General features: G+C 43.5%; 1 protein-coding gene across 1 annotated transcript in view; it reads left to right on the top strand.

The window, feature by feature from the left end:
• The window catches only part of LOC138683932 (uncharacterized), a 106,518-nt gene that overhangs the window by 20,783 nt on the left and 72,701 nt on the right, over positions 1-13,034 (top strand). The window contains exon 4 of the mRNA XM_069777307.1: positions 11,723-11,842. Coding sequence (XP_069633408.1) covers positions 11,723-11,842 — 120 coding nt within the window. The remainder of the gene's footprint in view (positions 1-11,722; positions 11,843-13,034) is intronic.

Raw genomic sequence — 13,034 nt, 5'->3', positions numbered from 1 at the left:
TTGTAATGTTCGGTGGTAGGGAGCTAATTGGTCTCATATTTTGTATTACCACGAACAAATGTTCTACTCCATATCTGTGCAAGGGGCCCAAATGGGATTTCAGAAGATGTTTCTCTTGTAAAGGTTCTCTTCTAGCATAAACAGTTGCATACTGGAACACAGTGGCCCTTCCCCTAATGGCTGCTTTTCTTGTCAGCCACGGGCCTTTCATTTCCTAGCCATGAATGCGGAACAGTCACTCAGGCTTAGATGAGTCTGAGGAAGGTAACAGATTGCACACATTTGGCCTATTTCTGGCCTATTAGTTACGACCACACTAGAGCTGCTCAGCTGCAGAAACCTGGGGTTTACCCACCCCTTTTGCCTTTACTTTCAACACACACTGATTTGCAAATGTGTTGCCATGTTTATTTACAAATGTTTATACAAGTGTTTTACAAGTGTTTCCTAACCTAAAGAGGTTATGTTGCACCTGCACCGCAGTTTATTTCTGTGGAGCAGCTGAGGTCCCATTCCACAGTCGCACAGGCTTCACTCTGGTGAAAGGAGAGATGGGTTTCCTTCCCACCTGAATCAGCATTGGTCCTGATGCACAGGCAGGAGGCCTTGCAACCCAAAATCGTTTGAAATGGTGAGACTTACAGCCACGCCCAGGAACTGGGCTGCACTTCTGGATTCACCAGTTTAGATATAGCCTGCCCCTGCAGTTGTTTTATTTTTATTACTTTGCGTTTTTCATCATTTTTGTTCAGTAGAGGGCCCGTGCAGGAGCTGACAGCTATTCTTTGGTATGTCACATGTCATTATTTTTGGGCAGTTATGTCCCAGCCTACAAAATTAAAATACAAAGGGGAAGGCTTCAGGAGCTTTAAAATACTTTTTGCATTTATTGTTGGAGTTATCCGGTTGTCACTGGAGGCTTTGGATGGAAAAGCTAGTGTGAGGAAACTACTAAAATAGGACAAACCACAATTTCAGGTCTAAAGCATCCCCAAGCTTGATACGTAAGACTTTTTTTTTTTTTTTTTTTTTAACCAGAGTTGTGTAGTAGAAAGAATGAGGACTGTGGGCAGGAGTACCCTCTGGTTTCTGACAGTTATGGGCACAAATCTGGATTTCAGTAAGGGGTTGCCTCTAACACGAGAAATGTTCAAAGTTAAGGCAGCTCTTCGTACCTGTTGCACTGTGTGATGTGTCGGAGTTACTGTGCACCTGTAGTGTGTCCATGCCTTCTGTATGTCCTGCAGGTACAGAGTGTAACAAGCACCTCCTGGGTGATGAGGAGACCCAGCCTTTGACTGATTCATTTCCTTTTCAGCTGGATTAATCTTGATTGTATTCACTTCACTTTCTGCCACCAAGATAAGATAAGGATAGGTTTCCTTGAGGCATTTTTGTGTCTTGCATGTTAGGCAACACTGAAATGTGACTAGCAGTGACTGAATTCCACTGAAACGGCAATCTGTTCCAGCACCCACACGTGGAAGTCGCTCTGGCACTTGATTGTTCACAGTTCAACCCAAGTTTTGTATGTGTACGTGAACAATTTTCTTTTGCTAGATATTCTTCTGCATCTTCTATTTGTTCTGCAGGCAAAGATTGTTGGTAATAGAGATTCATCTCCAATATCAAAAGCATAGAAAAGGTCTAATTAAACGATTTTTTTCTTCATTCTTCATCTAGATAACTTTCTTAACCTCTCTAGCAACTAGGATATAGCATCTCTGTTCCTTCCCCGTCCAGTTGTCCTTATAATTTTTATTATGTTTGTTATTATTATGCTACTTATTACATTTTAAAGAGTGATGCTTTATAACTATTTGTTAAAAAAAAAGCACATGGGAGGAGAGGCATCACCAGTCTTTAGAAGGGTATTTCCTCACTGTGTATCCCAAAGGAGTTGTCTCCTAGGAGAAGACAGTGGGGGAGGGTCAGAAATAAAGGTTGTCTTGTTAAACTCTCTGGCTTGAGCAAGCTAACGTCCTCTGTGTGCAGGGTGCAGAGCGCCATAGGCAGCTGTGGGCTCTGCTAGAAGAATTCAGTTTTGCACTGCCTAACTCCGTGTTGAATCACGTGGGGTTAAGTTGGTTCTTAGCTGGTACCGAACTGCTTTGCCAGGTCAGGAGAGAGTGCCGAACCAGGGCTCAGAGAAGGTGCCGCGAGGCTGGAAGTGAGGCTTCCCATGCAGCTGTGGTCAGAGGGTTTCCCCAGTGCCTTCCTGTGCCTGGTTTGCTCGCTCAGTCTTCTTTGCAGGCTTTGGCACTCTTGTCTTGATACAAATGGTTGCGCTCAGGTTAAACTGGCTGTGGCTTATGGTGCATAGAAATGATTTTAAAAAAAACAACAGTAGAAACTTGGTTCCTGTTGAAAAGCTATCACGATTTATCCACCTGTTTAGACATTTTGTTCTGTTGTGAATCTGTCTGCCTTAGCAGTACCTATCTGCATTTAGCCCTACTGCTTCAGAAGAGGAGTTGCAGCCTGTATGCTCTCTTGTTGGTACAAGGCTCAATTTGACTGACCAGATGCAGCCATCTGAAGTGTGTTAAATCTAAATTCAGTCTGACAAAAAGTTAGTTTCCATGCCTGTAAACATCTAGCTACTTGAGTTCACAGCACCTGAGCGTTGCCTTACAGACTCTCAGGAAGAAGCTGTTCCCAGCCTCAGGCTTTACAAAACTCACTTGGCAGTGTGCTGTCAGAGACGGAAAACCATGAATAATGTCCACATAGCTGCCGTTTCTCTCCATAGGGCTCTCTCATGGCCAGAGTCGTGTGGCATTAGCAGCTGCAGCGTGAGTGTAGGCATGTATCAAGTGGTACGTTCTTTGCTTCAGGCCTGGCTTGGCTGGTGTATGGATTCCCTGAGTGAGGACTTTAATGCCTTTGGGCAAATGAGGGCATTTGCACTCATTTCAGTCTCTGCCAAAGCCTTTGAAATTCCTATGAGGCTGTGGGATAGCAGTGATCCTTATGCAAATTAAAACAAGAAGATGTTAAAACTCAGCAGAGCAGCGCTTCTTAAATACACAAGTCTTGCAGAGTAGCAAGAAACTATTCTCACTTAGACAGCAGGCAAGGGTAAGGGTTTGCTTCATAGTTCATCACTCGACTACTGTCTTTCATTGACGTTATACCAGTGTTACTCAGTCAACCTGCCCCTTCAGTGTAAGTCAGTCTAAACAATCTCTTGAGAGATGCCAAGGGTGAAGTTGGTGGCCATTAAGTTTGTAGAAATAAAATCATCTATTTTCTGAGAAACGCCGTGGAAGTAAATCAAGAGGGAACATTTGCAATTTGTAAGATTTAGGAGCTAGGTCAGGGCAGGCAGGGATTTAATTTAATTCTTCCACTGTAAGTCTTAGATCAAAAAAGATGCTTCACTTGGTCCAAGATTAAAGATCTCATCTTCTAAGTAAGATTTAGGGTTTGCCAGTGGTAAGTGAGAGGGAGATCAACAATGGGAGCTGTGGGAGGATGAGTGGAGACGTACCCATGTGTTTTTTTCAGAAGCGTGCCTGGCAGAATGAGAAAGAGTGACACAGATTTTCAGGTGTGGATTGGCAGATCAAACTGACTTAAATGCAGCACTGTGATCTGCTTTCCTTCTCCGTTTCCTCTGCTGACTCTGTCACACGCTCAACGTGCAGCTTGGTGTACTTGCCTTACGTCCGCTTGTTCTGGAAAGCTGAATTTCAGCACTCTGCAAGTGAAAAGCAGAGCATGTGTTTCCACCGTGCTCCATTTAACTGACTCCATGTTCCCTGTAGAAAGAATCCCTTCCTACTAAGGCAATGCCTACAGCAGTAGTGGCACCAACAGAAACTAGTGCCCATTGAATGTGTAATGGCATGATGTGGACACTGATTTAGTATGTCAGGTTCTCCCTTGTCTCTTACTGTAGCCCAGTGTACTTTTCTTCCTATAACTGTTCTGGTAGGTTGCTGGGACAGTTTCATTAAACATTCACCTTTACGAGTCTATATAACAATTTTGTGGTCATTTCCTCACTCCTCCCAGCCCTTACAGCAAATTTCTGTAAGAAGATTTGGCACTCATAATGACATACAGCAGTATGTATAACTGTAACTTTAGCTGCATACACACTCTCTTATATGCATATGTATACACGTATTTATACGTACATGTATATGTACCTTCGTGTGTGTATACACACACACACACACACACACACATACATACCCCCAGGTGTGTGTAAAACTAGCCTGGGGACTCCCATTTATGAACACATAAACCCACACATTTATGGGCTGCTGGCTTTTCTTGGTGCATTTTATTTGACATTGAGCTTCACAGATAGGAAGTGTGCAGACTCACCAGGAGGATCCTAGATGACTGGGAGTAAAAGTGTGATGGTCTTATTTTGGAGGGGCCTTCATCTGTTCTCACTCTGCAGCTTTTTATGGTTTTCAGTTAAGAACTTGTTATACCAAAGGCTTTGGTAAATACCTTTTGCAACAGTTGCTGTTATTTGATAAATAGTGACCTTCTTAATAGGGTTTCCCACGTTTTTTTGTCAGCAGTGCCAAGTGTATTTTTGCATAGAAAAGGGGGAAGAAAGAAACATACAAACCCTACTAATAGCAAAGTAATTTTGCATGAAATATCTTGGCACAGGGGTCTGTTCACCTCTTTCTCAGTCAAAAGGAGAAAAAGTTCAGGTGCATTTTTTTTTACGTAATGCAAGAGTTTCTATTACCTTACACATCATTGAAACAGTAGCAGAAATGCATCTGGTTTAACTTGCCAGTGTGAAGGCATTCATTACCCAGAAATTTTGTGCAAGTTCAGAGAGACTGAGAAAAACTGCGCCTTATTAGCTCTTCCTCTTTCAGGCTTTGTTCCTTTATTTACCCAGATGCACTGGGTTCTGCTTCATCATACCCTGCATGAAAATAAGCTATCACAAATCATGCCAGAATGTCCTTTTCCAGCCCACTATAGTTTTTTAGTGGTTTGAGGAGCTCTCTGAATAGTTAGGGATAATCTTGTTATCATTGACTCTCCCCCCACTGAAGTAATTCTGAAATATTTCACCTACATGCTAAGGTAAAAAAGATCTGTGAAAGAAATACAACTAATTTCTGTTTCTAAATGCTGGGGCTGAGTTCAGATAATATGTGATGGGACGACACAAGTTCTTAAATAAACAGGTAAAACTGCATCTGGTTAAATCTCACTGGAAGAGATTTTTCTTGTTATAATTACATTATCTTAAAACCACTGATAAAAGATCTGCAGTGGAACGTGCTGGGATGAATTAGTGCAGTAACTCTTTCTTTTTCATTAGGATGATTTAAACCTTTGACAAATGTCATGGCATTAACATTTTATGCAGAGCCATGAAGAAATGGCTGCTGGAAGAATCAACAGCCTTTCTAAAAGTCAGCACTTTTTGCCTGTCTTTATGAGACCACTGGTGACTCTGCAATATTAAGGGACAACGTTGCTGTAAGAATTATGTCCCTGTATGATGTTTTGCTTGGGCATCTGGCCATTGCAGGAATGAAACTGCCGACAAATGCAATAGCAATCTCCATCACTGCGCTTGGGTATGGTTCCACCGTCCATTTCCATTTGGCAAATATTCCTAATAAGTCTCCCTCAGGGCAAGTAACCTTTAAAAAATAATATTTTCCTTGTGAATTTGCTACAGAGATAGCTGCTCTAATATGTTGTTTGCGCCGTAATATGTACTGATTGGCGATTCCTTCTTGCTTTCCACCATGCCTCTCCTCAATCCCTCTCTCACAAAGTTGCAAAGGCAGCCTGTCTGGCCCCTTTTCGAAACCAGTCTGGACTTACTGGGAGCATGCTTGCACTGTCAACAAATCCCCCTGCCCATAGTGCTAAAAATCACTTCCTCTTCTACCAGTTTGTACCACCCATTTTTAGTAGATTTTCATCATTCATCTTTATTTACGAGGAACAATGAAAATGGGAAGAGTCGATTCGCTCAGAGTTTACCAAAGAAGCATTGCTAATTTTAAACCCATAGTAAAAGGCTACCAAGCTGTATTTATCAGCCACATTGCAAGCATAAAGGGCAAACTACAGACCAGAAATGAGGAAGCTTTACTAAGCATACAGCGGCAAGGGATTATGAACACGGAAACAAAGGTTTAAATCATTGCAGACAAACTCTTTTCTTATTAAACAAATTAACTCAATCCATTTCTCTTCTACACCTTCCATTTATGTAGAGGACAACGTATTGTATGGTTGCTCTGGATATTTAATCAAAAGTTCAGCAAAAAACTCTAATGCACCCCTGCCCAAGTACGCTCTTTTTTTGCAACTTCTCTTACACCTTCCTTTCACTTGTTTGCAGTGTGACTGTGCTGCCAAGCGGCTCATCTTCCTCTGCATGCGTGACAGTGATAGCTTCATTTGGAAGAAGCAGCCCTACAACTGTGTGCAACAAAATCAGAAGGAAATTGTTTTCCTTATTATTATTGTTGTTGTTACTGTTCTTCCTTTATCTCTGACGTCCAAGTCAAACCGCCAGGGCTTTTTAAAGAGAATTTTGTGCTACAAGACCAGAAAATTGCCACGGGCAGCAAGAGAACATGTCTGGGCATCATCTTGCTCAGATGGTTTAACCAGAGCAGAAGTTGCTCCTGTTGAGTTCCCTGCAGGAACAAGAAGCATGCTGATGCGGTGGCAAACACACACGTAGCGCCGCGGTCACGAATAAGGCAGCAAGCAAAGGGAGATAGACATTTTGAATTCTACTGCTGAGGTAGCAAAGGCAATTATTAAGATGGGAAGCTATGTTACAAAACATAAACCAAACCAGTTCAGTCTACTCCTTTAAACAAGTATAGCCTCCAGGACTGGTCTCGTAAGAGATTGCCAGATGTCTCAGCTGGAGTTGCGGGCCTCCGCCCTCAAGGGTACATGTAAAGAGGCTGCTGAGGGGTGCCAGCCGGCAAGGTGGCTGGGAGGTTGAAGGTTCTGTGCTTGGAGGGTGCTACAGCTGGGAAAGGGGAAGTGCCTGTGCTTCAGTGATCCCATCTTCCATTTGCAGGAGCGGGAGGACACCTCCCGCTGTCCGGGGGGTGATGCCTTGAGCAGCCCTCCTGGCCCCCTTGCAGGGAGAAGCTCTCTGGCGTGGGTGCAAGCGGGGGGCACAGCCGTGCAGACACTGTCTGACTCTATGCAAGTCACCTGGCTTCCCCAAGCCTTTTATTCTGTGCCTGTGCAATGGGGACGAAAGCACTTCCAGGCCCTCACAGGCCACTGAGAAGGCCTGCGTGCTAAACCAAATGGGACCTGTGACTACCCAAAATATGGTAAGGCCTCCTAGCCGTGCCGAAGTGTAGAGCTGGGAGAAAAAGATGAACTTAATGAGGTTCGTTGTGTTTGTGGGGTGTATTTTTTCTGCATTTTATTACTCACTCCTGTTTGGACAAACGCTTGTTATGTCAGGCAGTAGTACTGTTAACTGAGGTGAATATGTACAGCGGGAAAACTCTAAACCCCATCATTCTTTTAAATCAGAATGCCATGGGAAACATGGGAAAGTGCTTTCAGTAAAAGCTTCCACTGATGGAGCATCTCCCAACCCTAATTGGTTAGAAATTCCGTGGTCCTTTTTAAGCTAAATTGCTGTTCATTTATCCATGCCTCTCTCACATAACCAATGAAGTAGCTATCTAGATGCCTGCTCAGAGACCTGAGCTGTTATCTAAAGCGATAATGGAGCCTGCTTTTTTAATAATTCACTGCATAGCCTTACCTGTTTAAAAATCTCGCTTCAGCTGATCACTTCTAGTTCGGTTGTTTCAAGATTGCCAATCCCAAGTTATTAACCACCGTGAACTAGGTACTCAAAATCATGACTTTAAAAAAAACATCTTTCTGTTCCTGCATGCCTCCAGGGTTTCAAGCTGGCGTTGTTGAGAATACTGAGTTTTACCTAGAGTTGTGAAGGCTAGACCCTTATCACTTCCCTGGGTGAAAGCTGAGAGTGTAAAACAGTGCCAGCTGCTGCAATGTTGAGAAAAAAATATTTAATATTAATTAGAGATAAGAATTGGAAACACATGACTTTAATAGTGGACTACTGTTTGAAATGGAAAAATAGAAAACAATGTCTCTAATTGAAAGGGAAAAGTGGAAAACAATGTTTCTACTTGAAAGGGAAAAGAAAATACTGGCATTGGAGTACATAGAGTCAGTTCTGTGCACAGAACTCTTTTTCTCAGAGAGCTGTCTCCGTGTAAGAGCCTTGCCAGCTTCAAATGAGAAATATTTTGTGCATAAACCATATTTTTTTCCACTGTCACTATTCCAGAACATCTTTGCATCTGAACAGGTACCTGGGGGGTGGGGCAGGGAGAGGGGAGGGAAGGCACTTTTTAGGAGACCTTCCAAGGCAAAAGTTCTTGCTCTTTTTTTTTTTTTTCCTTCAGAAGGTTTTATTTAGGTTTAAGTGGAAAATAATTGGAGAAGGAAATTAGGGAATTCCATCATGAAAAGTCCTGCAAGGCACTGATATAGTCTTGATTCCTTACGAGTGGTCACCCTCCCTTTTCCCTACATTGCTTTCATACCTCTTTGCTGCGTGTTACTCCCCATATGCTGCATAGGCTGGCCACGTTGGCCTCTTAGCTCTGCTGGTGTTTTCATCCAGGAAAACACTGGCGAAGGCTAAGTTTCGGAGATTCCGACTACAGTTAGTTTGAATTCATGCATCCATCTTTTGAGCTATAAAAGTGCTTTTGTGGTTGAGGGAAAAATTCCTGAGGTCTTCATTGCTCTCCTAGAGCAGTATTGCATTATGTATACCTCTGCATGCATGAATGAGCACTGTGGTAGAGTAAGATAGGATTAAAATTGTCCATCAGTTTTGGAGGGAAAAAGGAGACTTGGTCTGTACGAGAAATCTGTAGACAGTTTCTCTGGAAAACATTTTAAAAATCCCAGTTTATATTAATAATAGAACTACTTTGATTTCGCACTGCTCTGCAATAACCTGTGCACTGCTTCGTGAAGTAGCCACCAGCTTCACTGGTGCCCGTTTCCAAGTGACTGACATTGGATAGTGCGTGACTGGAATCATGCAGGGCAACAACAGGATTTTGAATCAAAAAAGCATTTATGTACTCTCCAGCTTTTCCTTTTTCTTTCTAAAGAGCTGGTGAATTTCAAAAAGGTAGTTCTGATGGGTGGTGATATGTTTTCCTATCTCTGAATGGAGCTCTGTGACTTCTACCCTTGGGAATCCATTGCTGTGTTTTCCTAGTCATTCCTAGGGAGATTTAAAAAAAAAAGAAAAAGTAAAACTTCTTTCTAATGACTTTTCGAAGAACTTTTGAGAGATGAGACTAAACGTGTCCTCTTTAGCTTCAGTGCACTAATTTGATTTGTGTTAGTTCTGTGCACAGAACTCTTTTCTCGGAGAGCTGTCTCTGCATAAGTGTCTGCGGAGGTTGAAATGATAAATATTTTGTGCATAAAAGATAACTTTTTCCAAGTGGCATCATTCCAACTCTGTTTCAGTGTAAGGGCTCCAAACCAGTTAAATCCTGTGTCTGTGGGCTGCAGTATTCAGCTGTGTTATCTGTGGGGAAAGAAGCACAGTTATTCAGTAGAGTGACTATTAAATCATCTAGACTGTAAGAGGATTATATATGCACACAAGCTTAAGCGTAACTGAGTGCCTTAGCATTTACATATACAGCTCCTAATTGAATTTTGTCACTAAACATTACAAACACAAACTCAAGAGCCATTTGACTTTCATTTATCACAAAGTGCATCCTCTGCAACAGAAGCATTTTGAGAAAATAGTCTTTTCTTTCAAACAGAAAGTCAAACAGTATTCCAGAAAGAGATCTGGAAGTGGTAAAGAGCTATTCACAACTTTCTTGTGCTGGAAACTCCCTGTGGTCAGCTGCAGCCTGTATCTGGACTGCCTGCATTTCAGCCACGCATGCTGCCAAGAGCCTTCAAAAGTTCCTCATGAAAAAACATTTGTTTTTTTTTTTTTCAAAGCATTATATAGTATAATGCCGAGGAGCATTTTTTAAAGATGAGAAGCCAACACGTGCATCTTTGGTGTTCACAATACTAGATATCCCATGCTGAAGAAGACAAGAGCCGTTCAGAATTACCAGTTGGGTTTAAAAATGGAAAAAAGCATAGCTCTGTGCCTGGCTTGATCTGCCATTAAAAGTGGCAGCGGGCTTCTGCGGTTATAGTGCTGCTGGGCACTGGTGTTTCTAGTGCAGCAGTGCATGGTACCTTTGTGCCTTGAGCCCCTTGGCAGTCTCCAGCCTACTCATCCTTCGGACCACTGCCTAATGTAAGACAGTGATGACATTCGCCCTTTTGAAGCGCTGGAACTGAGACACAGAGACTCGTCACAGGGAAAAGTTGGGGACCAAATACAGGTCCTGGAGGTCTTAAGGTGGCATCTTAACAGGGTTTTTTCGAGCTACATTTGAATCTGAAAGGGCAGAAGTACAAATAGCTTGGGTGGGGTGCATTTCTCCTCTGAAAAATGGAAAGAGAAAACAAGTTTCAGTGGAAGATTTGTAAAAAACGTCATCAGTTGAAAGCTACAGCCACTTCTAAGATTTTGAGCTTTGACAGAAGGGGTGTTTTTCTGTCCTATTAAACTGCCTTTATCTCACCCCAGGAGTTTTACTTGTTTTCGATTCTCTCCCCCATCCCACTGGGTGGGGGGAGTGAGCGAGTGGCTGCGTGGTGCTTACTTGCCGGCTGGGGTGAAACCATGACAGTAGTTTTTGGCTTGTGTTGGGCTGTACAGGTCTTGTGCATGGGTAGAGGAGGAGTCTGATGGAGCAGTCACTTGAATTGCTGCAGATCACCCAGTGTGCTCCTGCATTGCCTCTACATTCAGTCTTTCTGCTCCAGCTAGACGGAGAGCAAAGACGACCTAAGCCCTAAGCTCTGCTGCCGCCTGGAAAAGTTCATGGGTCCTGAAACCGAGTAAACTGTGTTTGCATGACAGACAAAATGGAGGGGCAAAGGAGGACCTGTGCCTGAACCCTTCTACCTTAAACAAGTTTAGGTGGAAACCTGAGAGATCAACCAGGCTTAGAGACTTAGTTGTTTCAGATAGGTTTGGAATGCCTTGCAAAAGAAGGGTGTTTGTCACTCCATGTGCCAGCTCAGATGAAGAAGTGAGGAGCACAGCAAAGAAGGGTTGCATTATTTTTCACTTAAGATGATAGTTGGTCTGGATTTTTTTTACGTTTTTGAGTAAGGCTCTGTGTAGCTGTTTCGTTTAGCCCTCAGCTCTTCTGACAGTGACAGCTTTCACTGTGTTTGTTCCTCTGTGATAGGAATGAAGTATGCACGATTACAAAAGTTTGAAGATGTAGAGAGACACTGGGGTGGAAGAAATATATGGGCAATGCCGGATAGAAGGTTCTTTGGGAAACCAGAGATAAGCGGAATTATTTGTTCTTTAAGGCCAATTAACTGTCAACCTTTGAAGTATTTAAGACCACGCTTTGCTGGCACAACCTTAGCCCTAAAAGTGTGTTTAGCTTCTTGATGCAGAAAAAATGGGAGTCATCAGCTCGACAGCTTTCCCTGTCACATGATAAATCATATGGCCTCAGAGTATCGAAGCTATCTAAATGACTGAGACACTTGCAGGAAATCCAGTGTTACTGCCCTCTTAGCATGTGTCGTTTCTACAAAATTATCAATATTGCTGCAGGGCCTGGTGACTGTCGGTATTGCTCAGCTCCGCGGAGCTCGACGGTGGACAGAGCTGGGGTCTGGAGCCAGTCCTGCCACGGAGCCACGATGATCTCACTACGCAGGAGAGAAGAGAGAGGTAAGGTGGGAAGCAGGGGTAAAGTGACATGTCCAGATGCTGGCTGTGGTTTCTAAACTTTGCAAAGTCCCACCCTGCCACTGCACCCTTTTTCTGACAAGGCCATAAAGGAAACCTGTTAGCTGGTGGTTGCGTGACTGTTTAGCTTCTGAACTCTCTCCCCGTGTTGCGTGTTACTTGGAAGGGTAGCGGAGGCTGAAGTAAGAAGTTCTGTCTGTCAGCATCTGCGCTAGAGAGGTGTCTACCCACCTTGTTAGTGGGGAGATCAAGCCCAATTGCAAGACAGTGGTCTGCGATACTTTACCTCTTTGCGATACTTTGAAGCCACGAGCAGTGTATGTGCAACTTAAAGATGAGTAAGGGGATGTTTCACACAGCCTACTTGGCTGGAGGAGGTGTGGTGGCAGGTGTGCTTCTCAGTGCTGGTCTTTTCCAGCTACTGGGTGATGCTGTGCCCAGGTGGTGTGTTTGGCCCTATGCGAGTTGGCTTGACAGTTGCTGCGAGGCTGTTCCTCGCGAACGTGCCTTATTTGAGAGGCTGTGAAGAAGAGCCATGAGAGGGGCAGGAGCAGCCTCCTAAGCTGCGCTCCTGCTTCTCTGCTCCCTGCCACCGTACACGAGTGTTGCTTCTTGCTGCACAGCCCCTATTGCTCGGAGTGGCATCCGTGTTGATGAGTCTTTTCCCTTATCCTGAGAATTTCTGCTTTGGAGCTGTGTCACTTAGCTGACTGTTCTGCATTGCTGCAGTGCAGTGCATTCCCCACGGAGTAGGCAAAAGTAGGCTTGTTTTGCTTGACTGCCACTGGTGAAGGTTTTGCTAAGATCGTGGTGCTTCAGTGGGGTCCTTTGGGACTTTTCTTCCTCTTCCTGCTTGCAAAAACTCAAAGTGACCCTTTGTGTCACCAATACTTCTAGGAGTCAATGAGGAATGGCTTTTTTCTTCTTGCGATAGAAGGCTTGAGGGATTTTTAAAGTGAAATCAAACCCTTTCCCCTCAAGGTGCTCAGCTGCCGTCAAAATAGAGAGCTAGTTCAGTCTCCTTTTGGCAGACTAGAATTGTAGGCCAAAAATCTGCATGTGGTTTTTGCCCTTTCAGGCGTTGGTCTCTGGATTGAAGCTTTTGGTTTTCCCAGGGATTTCTGCTTTTGATATGAAACATATTTGTCATTAAGAGGGTTATTTCCTGTAAGTC

This window comes from Haliaeetus albicilla, chromosome Z, assembly GCF_947461875.1.
Source record: "Haliaeetus albicilla chromosome Z, bHalAlb1.1, whole genome shotgun sequence".
Lineage (NCBI taxonomy): Eukaryota > Metazoa > Chordata > Aves > Accipitriformes > Accipitridae > Haliaeetus > Haliaeetus albicilla.
Note: the sequence above shows the minus strand (reverse complement) of the source record. Positions and strands in the feature narration are given on the sequence as shown.